This window comes from Lepisosteus oculatus, chromosome 3, assembly GCF_040954835.1.
Source record: "Lepisosteus oculatus isolate fLepOcu1 chromosome 3, fLepOcu1.hap2, whole genome shotgun sequence".
NCBI classification, from domain to species: Eukaryota; Metazoa; Chordata; class Actinopteri; order Semionotiformes; family Lepisosteidae; genus Lepisosteus; species Lepisosteus oculatus.
Window position 1 is genome coordinate 5,274,892 of NC_090698.1, and position 11,901 is coordinate 5,286,792.

At 47.9% G+C, this 11,901-nt stretch overlaps 1 protein-coding gene across 1 annotated transcript; it reads right to left on the reverse strand.

The window, feature by feature from the left end:
- Positions 1-1,282: 1,282 nt before the first annotated feature.
- Positions 1,283-11,214, reverse strand: LOC102689374 (cdc42 effector protein 2). Its single transcript, XM_069186363.1, has 2 exons — positions 10,775-11,214; positions 1,283-5,318 (listed from the first exon to the last, which is right to left on the reverse strand). Exon 2 carries the CDS (start codon positions 4,653-4,655, stop codon positions 3,897-3,899), a length of 759 nt encoding a protein of 252 aa, XP_069042464.1. The 5' UTR covers positions 4,656-5,318; positions 10,775-11,214; the 3' UTR covers positions 1,283-3,896.
- Positions 11,215-11,901: the final 687 nt, after the last annotated feature.

Here is an 11,901-nt window from a genome sequence, read left to right on the forward strand (position 1 = left end):
GTGCTTTTCTGGACACTCCACACAAAGTGCTTTACAGGTAATGGGGATCCCCTCCACCCCCACCAGTGTGCAGCCCCACCTGGATGATGTGACAGCAGCCATAGTGCACCAGTCCTCTCCCCACACACCAGCTCTCAGTGGGAGGAGAAGAGAGTGATGAAGCCAGTTCAGAGATGGGGATTATTAGGAGGCCATGAGTGGTAAAGTCCAGAGGGAAATTTGGCCAGGACACCGGGGTAACACCCCTATTCTTTTCGAGTAATGCCCTGGGGTTTTTAATGACCACAGAGTCAGGACCTCGGTTTTACGTCTCATCCGAAGGACAGCGCCTTTTTACAGTATAGTGTCCCCGTCACTGTACTGGGACATTAGGACCCACACAGACCACAGGGTGAGCGCCCCCTGCTGGCCCCACTAACACCTCTTCCAGCAGCAACCTTAGTTTTTCCCAGGAGTCTCCCATCCAGGTACTGACCAGGCTCACACCTGCTGAGCTTCAGTGGGCTGCCAGCTGTGAGTTGCAGAGTGATATGAAAAGATTATTAAACCAGTCACTGTCAAGCCACACTAAAACGTCTCTTTGGTTCATTTTTTTTTAGTTGAAGTCTGTTTCATTCCTAAAGCAATCAACCCTGTCTATTGTTTTAGTTTAAAGGGCCAGTTCTTCACAGAGACGGCAGAGTGGAGGGAGGGGCAGCCTGAACCACATTTCAGGCACCAGAGGAGTGTAGGAGCAGGCCTTGACCCTCGAGGTGGATCTGCTCAATAACAGGGCTGGAGGAGCTGTACAGAAGGTAAGGAGGCCAGGCGCTCCCAGCCCCGGACTCAGACGGGCAGGACACCGCGATCTCTCCTGGACCCGCTGGACGGCGGGCTTCTGGGTGTCCATCTCCCAGTGCTGAGCCAGGAATAGCGAGAGGGCCTGGCTTGAATAAGGAGACAAAACAGGGGGCAAGTGCATGTACTGCACCCTGGGTTATGCACAAGGCCAAGCTGCACCAGATCCTGATGTGTTTGTGTGTGCTCTCTTTTGTGCTTGGTGTGGCGTTAGGTGCATAGGTGCTTAGGAGTCTTCTCCTGTTGATATCACATGGTTCACTAGTGTTTGCACAGTTGGTGCTTCTGAACCAGAGCTGCGGTATCTTCTCATAATGTGAGACGTGGTTTGTGTCACAGCCAGTATCTGATCATCTCACTGATTCAAAAGATGAAGAGGGAACATAGGTAAAGAGATGTGGAAGCCAAAAAAAAAAAACAGCAAGAAAAACATACAAATTTGGAGTGACGTCTGCTTTAACATTCATATTTATTGACCTCAATACCGAGGCTAAATACATATAGAAACATTTTTTGTTTTAAAAAAGGTTGTCATTTTGTACTACAGAGACAGATGTCACACCACGCTGAGGAAGGGCAACTTCTGAAACTAGAGAAATGTTCGCTGCGACATGTTACTGACTTTAGACGCCCCGCTTGCCTTGAGCTGAAGATTTCAGAATAAATAACTGCAACAGTCACTTGCATGGTGTTCCTCTTCATGTCAATCAGAACGTAACACAAACTGCGAAATAATGTTCCATCCAGAACAGAAAATCATCGTTTCAAAAAAACATTTTTCCTTGATTGTCTCTTTCTTTTTTCCACGCATTTATTTGGACTTTCTCCTCTCCTTCATCTACCTTGCACAGTCCACAGCACAGCAGATACCTACTTCCCAGACGACAGTTTCATTTTAGTTCCCAGCAATCCATTGAAAGGCAACAGTATCCAGTCACATTCCTCCAAGCAGTCGTCTGGTCTGCATTCCGGCTGAACTCTTACACACCTCATCTTCGTCATCATCAGCATCTTCATCATGCTATTACCCACTGAGCTGAGCACATCAAACCTCTCCCCCAGTGCTTAGATCTGTGCAATTATTAGAATCCCCAGAATAGTGATGGAAAATGTATTAAACTCAAGCAGGGCCTGAAACACGTCTTAAAACATTCAGAAATCAAAACAGATTGTGAACATTAACGGAGATTTAAAAAAATGCAGAATTACAACAGAAATCATTTCTTTCCATCTGTCACCACATCCCAGTAGCAAAACTCAGTCTCAACACACAGTCCTGCCAAGAAAAAAATGAAGAAAATGAACCGGCTTCGCTTTAAGGCATAGCTTTTAGGATTATTCGGTCGTTTCAGGTTTTAAATGTGTCGATTTCGTGACCTTCAGAAAAGCAAGAGAGCTGCGCTTCTCCAGGCCGCTTCTGGTACCGACCAATTACCAGGTGTACTACCCTCTCCTTCCACTAGATGGCCGTACGAGCCAAGTGTAGTACTGCTCGGCAACCACAGTTGAACTGTTGAACTGGACCGGTGAACGGTTTGTTAAAACTATCGAAAGTCTTCCAATAAAATAAATATATATATTTATGCCAGCTTTTAGAATTTGTAAACAGTACTTCCCATCTTATCCTCTAAAGAGATAAATGCACTAAATGTCCTTATAAATTATTTTGAATAGTGATTTCAGTATATATGTCCATGCAAGATTTCTGAGTGCGTAGAATAATCACCATCTTCCTGTGTTGATTCATCGTCCAGTTATGGTCAGGTGATTGAACATTTTGATATATTTCAGAGGTGGAATAAAGACTCCCAATGCATCGCAGTATGAGCCACATCCCAGTTTTACAAAGCAAAAGCTGTAGTACTCAATCCAACAACAGAGAAACTCAGAATGTTTCATTGTGACCTTAATCTGTCTGAAACTCAACAGATAAATTGACACTTTGAAACGGATGTGTCCAATATTTGATTTTACACCCCGAAATGGATTAAAACTGCTGTGCAGTGCGAGTCATCTTTCCATGCCTCTGGAGTCACAGTTTCCTGGTCAAGGAGTAACAGACTAACACACATTTTAAACACAGGCCCACGAGATGGTGTTTTTTGTACACGTGATTCTCACATCAGTAAATCGGTTGTATTTCATGTAAAAAGACTGCTGCCATTTTCAGGCTGAAAGAAAAGGAAGGTGGAAATTCGAATAAACCAATGTGCATGAAAATAAACTCACAAAATAATTCCAAGTTTCGGTCTAGATACAGCTCAGTAGCATTGCTCAGTTTTCATTTCACGTCTTTGTTAGTTTTGTAGAAAAGGAAAATATCATTTGAGAACTTCTTGCTCACGCCTTAAGGATCTCTTTTAGATTCCTAGCAGATGACAAGTGTTTAAGATCACCTGATTCCACCACCTTCCGTCTTTTCAGTAATTTCATCCACACAGGCGCAGTCTCTGTGTCTCTCTGTCCTTCATCGCTCAAGCCCCTGGCTGTGGAGAAACAAGTAAGGTTGCATTTCGTGAGCAGGGGCAGCACCTGAAGCAGGGCAGAGTCTTTCTCAGGGCTCAATGTGCTGCCTGCCCCACGTCCTCTCACTGGCTGAAGCCGAGAAGCAGGGAGCTCGGAAGGTGGTGTGGTGTGATCAGGTGTGCGCGGTGCACCACCAGCACAGAACGGAGCAGCAGCGCGGTGTCACTTGTGCTTTTGCGAGTGCGGACGCACAGGGCTGGCTGACACCACAGGAGTTGTTTTTGTAACATTGAGGAGTATATCCGAGCGTCACAGTGGGGCTGGGTTCCGTTAAAAAGCCACCATGAGGTTTTCTCAGAGCTGCGGAGCAGACGTGTATTGGCGAGCACAAGAATATGGCAGCATATTTAAATTGTGTCCTCATCTGCCTCGAAGCCCCCCTCAGTTATATCAAATCTGTGTCACTAGTTGTGTCCTGCTCCTCTCAAACCTCTGGGGTTACGGTGGCATTTCAGGTTTTTTCTACACTATTGGTAACGCAGGTAGCTCATCATCAAGTCCATGACAAAGGAATCGGCAGCCAGGGTGAGGTGTCACAGCTCGTAGTCCCCGTCCTGCGCCTTGTACTGGTCCATGATCCTCAGCACGTCCTCCAGGATGGACGGCCCCAAGTCCAGGTCCAGCCCCAGCAGGGACTCGGAGTTGGGGACCCCGGGGGACTCGCTGCGCTCGCTCTGCAGGTCCTCGTTGCTCAGGCCCGCGTCCGAGTCGAGGCTGAGCCCCCGCCTGGCGTCCAGGGGCGGGCCGACCCCCAGCACCGAGTCCTCGGAGGACGCCTCGGAGAAGGAGCCGGAGGACGCCACCAGGCGGCCGAACGCCGGGATGGAGGCCGAGTGGCTGAGCTCGGGGTCGCTGTAGACGACGCGGGGCCCCTCGCAGCTCACGGACATGGAGCGCTGCGCCGGCGGGGTCTCCTCCAGGTGGAGGCGGGGGGGCTTGGGGGGCGCCTGCTCGGGGCTGAAGACGGGCAGGGAGACGGTGTTCTTGAGCAGGGTGGGCGCGGTGCCGGCCGGCTGCTGGCCCCTCTTGTCCGCCGGGGGGTTCTCGGCCCTCCCCCTCTCCGCGCTGCGGGACCGGGCCCGGCTCATGCCGGGGAGGAGGTCCAGCTTGCCCTGGATGAAGCCCACGTCCCCGAACATGTCCGTCTCGCCCTCGGGCCCCACGTGCGCGCTGTGGCGCAGGTCCCCCAGGGGCGGGCTGATCATATCCCCAGACAGGATGTCCCGCAGCTTGAGCTTCTTGCCCCGTTTCGGGGTGGACGTCTTCAGATACATTGGCGTCTTCGCCGGCATCCTGTTGCCCAGAGTGATCTGCTCCCAGATATGTCCCTGCTGCGCCGCACTGCGCCGCACTGCTCCGCGCTGCCTGACTCCTGCAGGAGACCGGGGGGTTAATCTCTGCGCAGGAGAGGCCTGCGCATGAGTTGGCACCGTGTCTCTCTTCTTTAAACAGGAACAGATTAGACCAAGCGGGGATTATATATCTATATATTTCCAGGCCAGATCTCCTTCGGGCCAACGGAAGAACAAAAGGGATGTTTGTTTTCCGGATGCAGTGCCGTTGTGGTCTTTATTTCTGTGTTTTTTCGCCCCCCCCCGAGCCTCCCGCCACAGTCTGACCTGAGCGGCTTGAATGGCAGGCTGGTGAGAAAGGCCGGCTCCTTGCCGAGGGACACGCTAAATCCAGAAACCACCGAAAGCTTTTCTTCCCCCCAGCTTGATCTTGGGGAAGCTTCTACGTGACGGATCCTTTGTCGAGCAAACCTCTCCCATATGCTGAGGGTGCTTCCCCTCCCCAGTAAAGTTGCAGTTAGAAAAGCAAGTCCTTGGGGACTTGGAAAAACGTTAACAACAATATTCTTCCGTCTGTCTCGTGCTGCACTCCTATACCTGGCAAGGGTGTGCAAAAATTCGGGATCTCTCGGAATGTGGTGCCGGGGTGCTATTCCCGCAGATCTGCAGGACAAACAGAAGAGAGAGATTTAGAGAAGAGACCAGGGTGAAAGGCACAATATAGGCGACACAAATAGCTTTGTACTTGCTCGATACTAAAATAACAGAGCAAAAACAGCTCCTTCAGATCTTCCTCACAGGCTTCTCAAATGGTGTCTTTTTTTGATTTTGTGTGCAAAGACGAATGTTTGGCTGACCTTGATGGCCTTTCTGGTTGGGCTCGTGAGTGGCTAAGCTATTGAAGGATATTTTAATATCAGGTGAAATACCTTCTTATAGCAACTCATTCAGTGCAAAGACGGCTAATCAAACACTTTGCAGGTATAGACAATCACCAGCTATTTGACTGTATCTGGATTGTGTTCCTGTCATCTGCGTCATTGAAACCAGGGATGAGCAAGGGCACTTATCACACCATTGCTGCTGACCGCCTCAGGGGGAGAACTGCTTACCGATGAATTCTCGTCCCAATGTTTGAGACACTGGGTGTCTGTCCCTCTGTGGTACAGAGATTACTGAAAACTCTCATTTGCTTAAGACAACAAGCAGAGAAAGATCCTGGTCATAACCCCTATGAGAAACAAACTTCTTAAAAAAGTGTATGATGATGATGATGATGTTTCCTTTAAAATTAAAGTGATTTGGCTCAGCTCCTCTTGATCTAACCAAGGCGTGACATCACCAAGCGATGATAATACCGATAAAGGGTGTGAGTGTGGGGAGAAGCAGGGGTCAGACTGCTGCACTCCTGCAGTGTCCAGAGCCGACAAGCCAGGAGATCGGCCAGATTATAAAGAAAAAGGAGGACATGGAGGGAGGAGGGCTGGTTGGGAGGGATTTACATGGCTGCAGCAGAAATTAAATCAGAGTTTTCCATTCCACTTTCTTCCTGGGGGATGGAACTCATGCAGGATTAGGGAGCCAGTGCACCGACACTTCCAAGACGATTCTCTAATCTTTTTAACTCCAGTGGAACATTTTCACCACATTCCGCAAACTCCAAATTCTGGTTCTTGACAAACTTTGAATGCGGGGAATAAAATATTTTTTACACCACCTCTCAAGACACGAGACGCACGCCTTCACACGCCAAGTCAGGAGTTGGTTCTGCCCCGAGACGAATTGTGTTAAAAGGTAACTCTCCAGCCAGCATTGTGCTGCCTGCCACTGGTCCTGCTGGTTCCTCACAAACCTGCACTTGGTCCGCATGTACAAGTTGGACAGCTATCTCCAGCAGTTCTCCAGGATCATTTCCCATAAATTCTGCTACTGGCAGAGGAGTGTCGGGTCTACTTCACTTCCTCCTCAGCACCTGTTCCGTTTTATTTATGCAGGACGCCGTTTTGATTCTTTATTACCGCTGTGTTCCTGCCACTTACTTATTTTAACCAGGGAGGGCTTTACACTAATTATAGCCCTGTGCCATCGTGGTAATGTTTTACAGTTTTAAGAGCTTGGGTGGTGCCTGCTTTTCCAGTCAATTAATGTCATCATTACTAGAAAAGCAGCTGTTCCATTGCCTGTTTTATTATTCGACTTAAGCAAATCCCGCATGTGGCTGTGATCCGTGAAAGCTCCTCGGTCTTCACATCACAAGAGTGCAAACAGAATGAAAAGCCACAGAATGCTCAGATCTCTCAGTCGCTGTTTCTCAGTTTCGCTCTCTGTCAGTTATAGAGTGCCAGTTATAGAGGCTCACTCCTCTCTCTCTGTCAGTTATAGAGGCTCACTCCTCTCTCTCTGTCAGTTATAGAGTGCCAAAGTGACAAACTCACTCCTCTCTCTGTCAGTTATAGAGTGCCAGTTATAGAGGCTCACTCCTCTCACTCCTCTCTCTGTCAGTTATAGAGTCTCACTCCTCTCTCTCTGTCAGTTATAGAGTGCCAGGCTGGGAGGCTCAGTAGAGTCTTTGTGTGTAGATACTAGTGAGGAGACATTTTCTCCTTTTCCCTCTTCCCATCTATCCAGTACTCCCTCCTGTTGCCAGCACAGGATCAATATTTAATTTGTTGTTTATTTTCAGTTATTTGTTTGCTAAAATACAGGGTAACACAACTGCAAAACACACTCAGGCCTACATCTACAACGCTCCCATCAACAAGTGGCGTCACATCCTGTGTGAGCTTGGATTTGCAAAGTGTGACTATACCAGCAGTGTACACCACATGTGTGTGTTTCCCCTTGGCCATGGGCCTGTGAGAGTCCGAGACAATGGGCTGGGCTAATTATGTCAGTTCTGGTTAAGACCAAATCACTCTTATATTCTATGCAAACAAACAAAACTGAAGCAGTGCCGTATGTCTCCTGACAGCCTTCAGTCTGGACTGAAGGGGAGTTCCTCTACTTCCTATATCATTTGGAAACAAAAGGCAGGTTGGTTGCATTCGTGATTCACATAATAACATCCTGAGCTGTTACTCTAAGCTAATTAAGACAATGTTAGCCAACTGTAGGACTGCAGTGTGCTCTTCCTCCTCACGATAAACAGGGATCCTGCATGAACCAACCAGTGCAAATGACAAAATTACAGGACAGAAACATTGTAGCATTGCAGCTTAGTAAACTCCAAGTTGACAATGTTGTCACAACCAAAATAATGCTATATTATAATCAAAATATAACACACCGCTGTTGGAACATTAACTTGTCAGCTCTGGAATCTGTAGCATTCTGAGAAACTAATATTTATAATAATATTTTAATTTTACTTTAAAAATGTTCTGAAAGGGAAATATATTTGGTTAAAAGTGTAGAATTTAAAGCAAGGAATATTGCTTTGAAATTGTACAGTGCGCTAGTAAAAGCTCATTTAGAACACACTCATTTAAGTGTGAAATCGTGTTCTTGATACAAATATAACTAGCTGCACCAGAATCTGTCCAAAGAAGAAAATGAAGGTGTATACCCAAGATTAAAGGAATGTAATTCAATACCACACTAAAATAACTGAATCTCTTTAGTTTTCAAAGGCTGATAAAGTCAGCTGTGTCAGAACTTCACACCATGAACACAGTGAAACACGGAAACAGAGTGGGAAATAAATGAAAGTGCATTTTAAATTATTATTTTTTCATTACACAGAGAGTTGCAGGAGTCTGTAACAAGCTACCCAATCCTGTACAGTGATATAACAGAAAAAAAACTTTTTTTTACATAAAGCTGGTTACAACGTCCTCTTGCTAAACCTGATTTGAACACCCCGAGAAAGCAGATTTTGTAGTCTTAAATAAACGTATGTGTAAGAAGTGTGTTACGTTAATATTCTCTTAATCCACTTACTTAAAATGCTGTTCTTAGTGTAACGTTAACCAGCAGGCTTTCTGTTCAGACCTCCTCTTATGTAAGCTTAGCCCTACTGCAGATCCTTAGGGAAACGGGATCAGATGTCTGTGTTTTCTTTTTTTTCCCGGAGCAATACAGGAAAACTGCCTATGGAATCTGGGAGAGTTGCAAATTTGCCTCCCTTCCCAAAACACCCAACATCTGCTTTCCATCTCTTTGCCACATTAAGGTCCCGTTAGTTCAGCCCTGCTCTTTTTGTCAGGCTTGCTGCGTGTGTACACACACACACACCCATGACCTCCGACCTCTCCCAGGCCTCTGGTGTTCCCTTCCACCCATCCCAAGGGTTCTGGTTCAAATCCAGCCGCCTGTGCAAGCCCCAGAAATGTGAGCAGAAAAGTCTCAGCATTTCCCCGGAAAAGGTCACAAGGCCCGGGAGCTCTCACCTCACGTGGCGAGAGTCATCTTACTGCACCGGCGCGGCCACGGGATCTACCGGGGCTAAAAATGAACTTCTCGAGTTCCGTCTCGAAATATAAATACACCCAGCTCCCGTCAAGTGCGATCGGGGAATCAATTCTCTGGGCGCAAAAAGCGCTCTTTTCTTTGTAGGGATTCTGCCAGCAACTTTCGTGGCATCACACTTTTATTTCATTACAAGCAAAACATACAGCTGGTTTAAAAAAGAGAGGGTGTGTCATCGATTCCCTCACAATACAGGCACCACCCAGGTTTGAAAAACTACGTATTGGTGCTGAGCCGTGTTCCGTCGCTGCTTTCATTCTGGTTAGTATATTACCCCGGACCCTGACTTAAAAATAAGTTTGTGTCACTGAGGTGACCATAAGCAGTATATATAACCCCAGGCGTGCCCCAGAGCAGACTCAGACATGTTGGCATCTGATCTGACCTGGATTGGCTGTGCGCGTCAGGAAGGGCCTGATGCAGACGCTCACGCACCGAAAAGAGGCTTGAGTTCCTACACCGCGCGTTGAACTGCAGTGGAAACTGCATTCTTTCCGAGTCGTTCGTGTGGAAAAAAACCAGTGGCCCCTGTCCCGTTTCCTGGGGCTCTGCGCACTGCGATTGAACCAGATAACTCAGGTTACTGAGACCGAATTCCGTTTTTCCAAACGGATACAGTTATCACTAAATCTGGGAAAAGCCCCCTTTTTAGGTAGTGATGATTCACTTTTATCACCGGATAAATCCACCCCTTCATTAGAAACCGCCTCGCTTGGCCAAATTCACCAGAGATTTCCCTCACAATAACCCCGCGGACGCGATGAGTTCATCCCGTTTCCCGGACGTTTTCTGTTAATTCCATTGTACTCTGCATCTCCATCTGAAGTACAGTAATCCACACCCAGCCTCGCTATTTCTAAAACGTCATGAGATTTGAGCGCCCTTATAAAAACTGCGGAGACGTATTTATGATGAAAACATCTAATCTGATCATGCTGTGGATAAAAGGGGTTGCTATGTTATAGACCGTGGTCTTTGACCCGGGTATTGCTTGGGACTTGCTACTTGTCCAGTAAGATGTCTGTAGGACTATTTTTTTTAAGTCAACACTACATGAAAAGGGTTTAAAAAGAATCTGACAGTTTATAGTAGCTGTCACAAAAGTAAACTGTAACTCTGATATGTTTAAATTTCGCGCGGCTCTTCCCCAACGCAAGCAGGTTAAATTAAACCCCTCTTAAGTCTTCTGATTAACAGCATTTTCTAGTTACTGGTAATCGGTCTGTATTCTGTTTTCACGTGGGAATACTGGAGTAGGAGACGCGTCTCAGTTGCGCGGCTGTGTACACGCTGTCTATAATAAGAGACTTAATCTTCTTAAGGAGAATGACGCATCTTATTTTATATAACCCACATTGCTGATAGATTAAGAGTCGCCCATCACTGAACTGTTTCAGATGTCACGCAACTTTCGGAAAAAGGGTGACGGACCTAGACAGACCCAAATCACAGCGTTACCGTCCGCATAACCATTGGTAAGACTTAATGAGTAACTACTCTCCCCGCAGAATCGTTTCCGAGTCCGTAAAAAAAAAATATATTTAAAATAGTAGTTCCGAAGCGCAAATGAATAGCAGCTGATTGATTAGGCAAAACACAATCGAAAGTGGTAGCAAGAGCGAATGGACGACTCCCGCCCCGGGGGTACTCACCTGCAGTAGCCCGTGTCTCGTCCCCGAGTGGAGAAGTCCGCGCAGAGGCCGGGCCCGCTGTGAGGTGTCGCGCGTTCCCCGCGACCGCGATGCCAACTTAGAAGCTCCTAAACCTCTTATGTGACTCACGAGCCCGGGAGGGAGGGGCCGCGCGGGCTGTGAATGGCTGAGCCGCCCAGAGGTGCTGGGTCGCGCGCGGGTGAGAGAGAGAGAGAGAGTCACATCTGTTCAGGGCGCGAGAGCTTCCAGCTGTTGTCCCGCACCGCTCGGTTACAAGTACCCCCCCCCCTCCTCTTCCTCCTCCCCCTTCTGTTAGTCCTCGGGCAATTTCACAATCGCATTTCCTTCAAACTCCCACAAGAAACCCCCCCTCTCTCCCCAGTGAGACCCTGGCAGTAAGCGACGAGCGACTGGGCGCTCATAAACGTCTTCCCTGCCGAATTTAACACTTCACGTACGTGGCACGTTTCCCACTGCAAATCTTTCCCGCCCCCTCCGCGCAGAAATTAAGTTTTTGGCGTGCTCGCCCCTTCCCTGACCCCCAGACGGATGTGAGGAGCTGCAGCTATGCGGCCACGTTAAATGGTAATATTATGAGAGCCGAGAGGAGTTGAATGTTAGTTTTGACGTGAGTCCCAGCTGTGGGACTCATGAATCATTCGGAACCGGAGCCAGGTTCTCTTCTCGTCTCTTCGTAGAAATCCGGCTTTCTCTTCCAGCTCCGGAGCGCATAAGCGTCCAGGAATTTCCCTCGTTCCTGTCATTCCACAGGAATGTAATTTTTTTTTTTAAATGCAATTATTATCATGAAAGTTATCTAACGTGGTGGCCTGTACCTTGTGTTGAAGACGCTGGAGGTGGTGCTCTCTCACCGTTCAAGGACACCATCGCCCTGTACGAAAGGATGGATTTGTGGCACGTCAGGAAGAGTTTTCACGGGGTTTCAAAACCGTTGTTGACATGCACGATGAAAATATTGGGCGAGGTTAACTGCGTCCATACCCCTCCGACAGCGGTCTTATCTACGGGTCTAAGTTCGCGATATCGCCGCGCAGTTTAGAGACGGGTCGTTTGCTTGGCCGAATAGAAATCCCCCGAGCGGGCGACGCTCCTCGCTGGGAGACAGG

What these genes read in the sequence shown, in the direction of transcription:
- LOC102689374 (XM_069186363.1), bottom strand. Translation starts at nt 4,655, where the DNA reads ATGCCGGCGAAGACGCCAATGTATCTGAAGACGTCCACCCCGAAACGG.